We start from the raw sequence: 875 nt of genomic DNA on the forward strand, positions 1-875 counted from the left end.
GGGTTGCTGCTGCCAGCAGCAGCAGCAGCAGCAGGAGCAGCAGCAGCAACAGCAGCAGCAGCAGCAGCAGCAGCAACAGCAACACGCATCCTAGATCCCAGTGTGTGGCTGCTGGAGGTGTTTGCTGCTGCTTTGCTGCTGCATAAGGAGAACGTTGCTGCTGCTGCTGCTGAGCAGCTGTTTGTGTATCTTCTTGCTGCTGTAAGGAGACAGAAGGAGTTGCTGCTCCCTAGACACCGCAGAAAGAGACAGCAGCAAACCCTTGCATCGTTGCCTGCTGCTGCTGTCTTGCTGCTGCAGCTGCTGCGCTGCTACGCTGGAGATACACCCCACGACAGCAGCAGCAGCGGGCCGCTGCTGCAGCAGCAGACGCAGCAGCAGTCTCTTCTCAGGGTGTGGGAGGGGGGTGTTTGCTCTGCAGCAGCAGCAGCAGCAGCAGCAGCAGCAGGAACAGCAGCAACTGCAGCAACAGCAGCAACTGCAGCAGCAGCAGCAGCAAGTGCAGCAGAGAAGCCGCAGCAGGTTACTCTCGATTCCAGGTGTCTTTGTGAAGGGCCTCTGCATGCATTTGCTGCTGCTGCAGCATATGCTGCTCGGGGTGTACGTTCTGTTGCTGCTGCAGTGCTGCTGCTGTCGTCGAGCTGCGGCGTCCCCGCAGCAGCAGCAGCAGCAGCAACAACAGCAGCAGCAGCAGCAGCGCAGCGGCTATCGTTCAAAGGAGACGAAGAAACAGCAAAAAACATAAACTCCCTCATCAGCAGCAGCAGCAGCAGCAGCAGCAGCAGCAGCAAGAGAGAAGCCCCTCTATCTGAAGAGCTGCAGATACACTCCATTGAATGTTTGCTGCTGCTGCGGCCGCTGCTGCTGCTGTCTCC

At 58.5% G+C, this 875-nt stretch overlaps 1 protein-coding gene across 1 annotated transcript in view; it reads left to right on the forward strand.

The window, feature by feature from the left end:
* The window catches only part of EMH_0021370 (uncharacterized protein), a gene marked incomplete at both ends in the record, with an annotated part of 14,510 nt that overhangs the window by 6,829 nt on the left and 6,806 nt on the right, over positions 1 to 875 (forward strand). The window contains one exon of the mRNA XM_013501751.1: positions 1 to 838. Coding sequence (XP_013357205.1) covers positions 1 to 838 — 838 coding nt within the window. The remainder of the gene's footprint in view (positions 839 to 875) is intronic.

Source organism: Eimeria mitis, genomic scaffold (genome assembly GCF_000499745.2).
Source record: "Eimeria mitis Houghton genomic scaffold, Emh_scaff748, whole genome shotgun sequence".
Classification (NCBI taxonomy): domain Eukaryota; phylum Apicomplexa; class Conoidasida; order Eucoccidiorida; family Eimeriidae; genus Eimeria; species Eimeria mitis.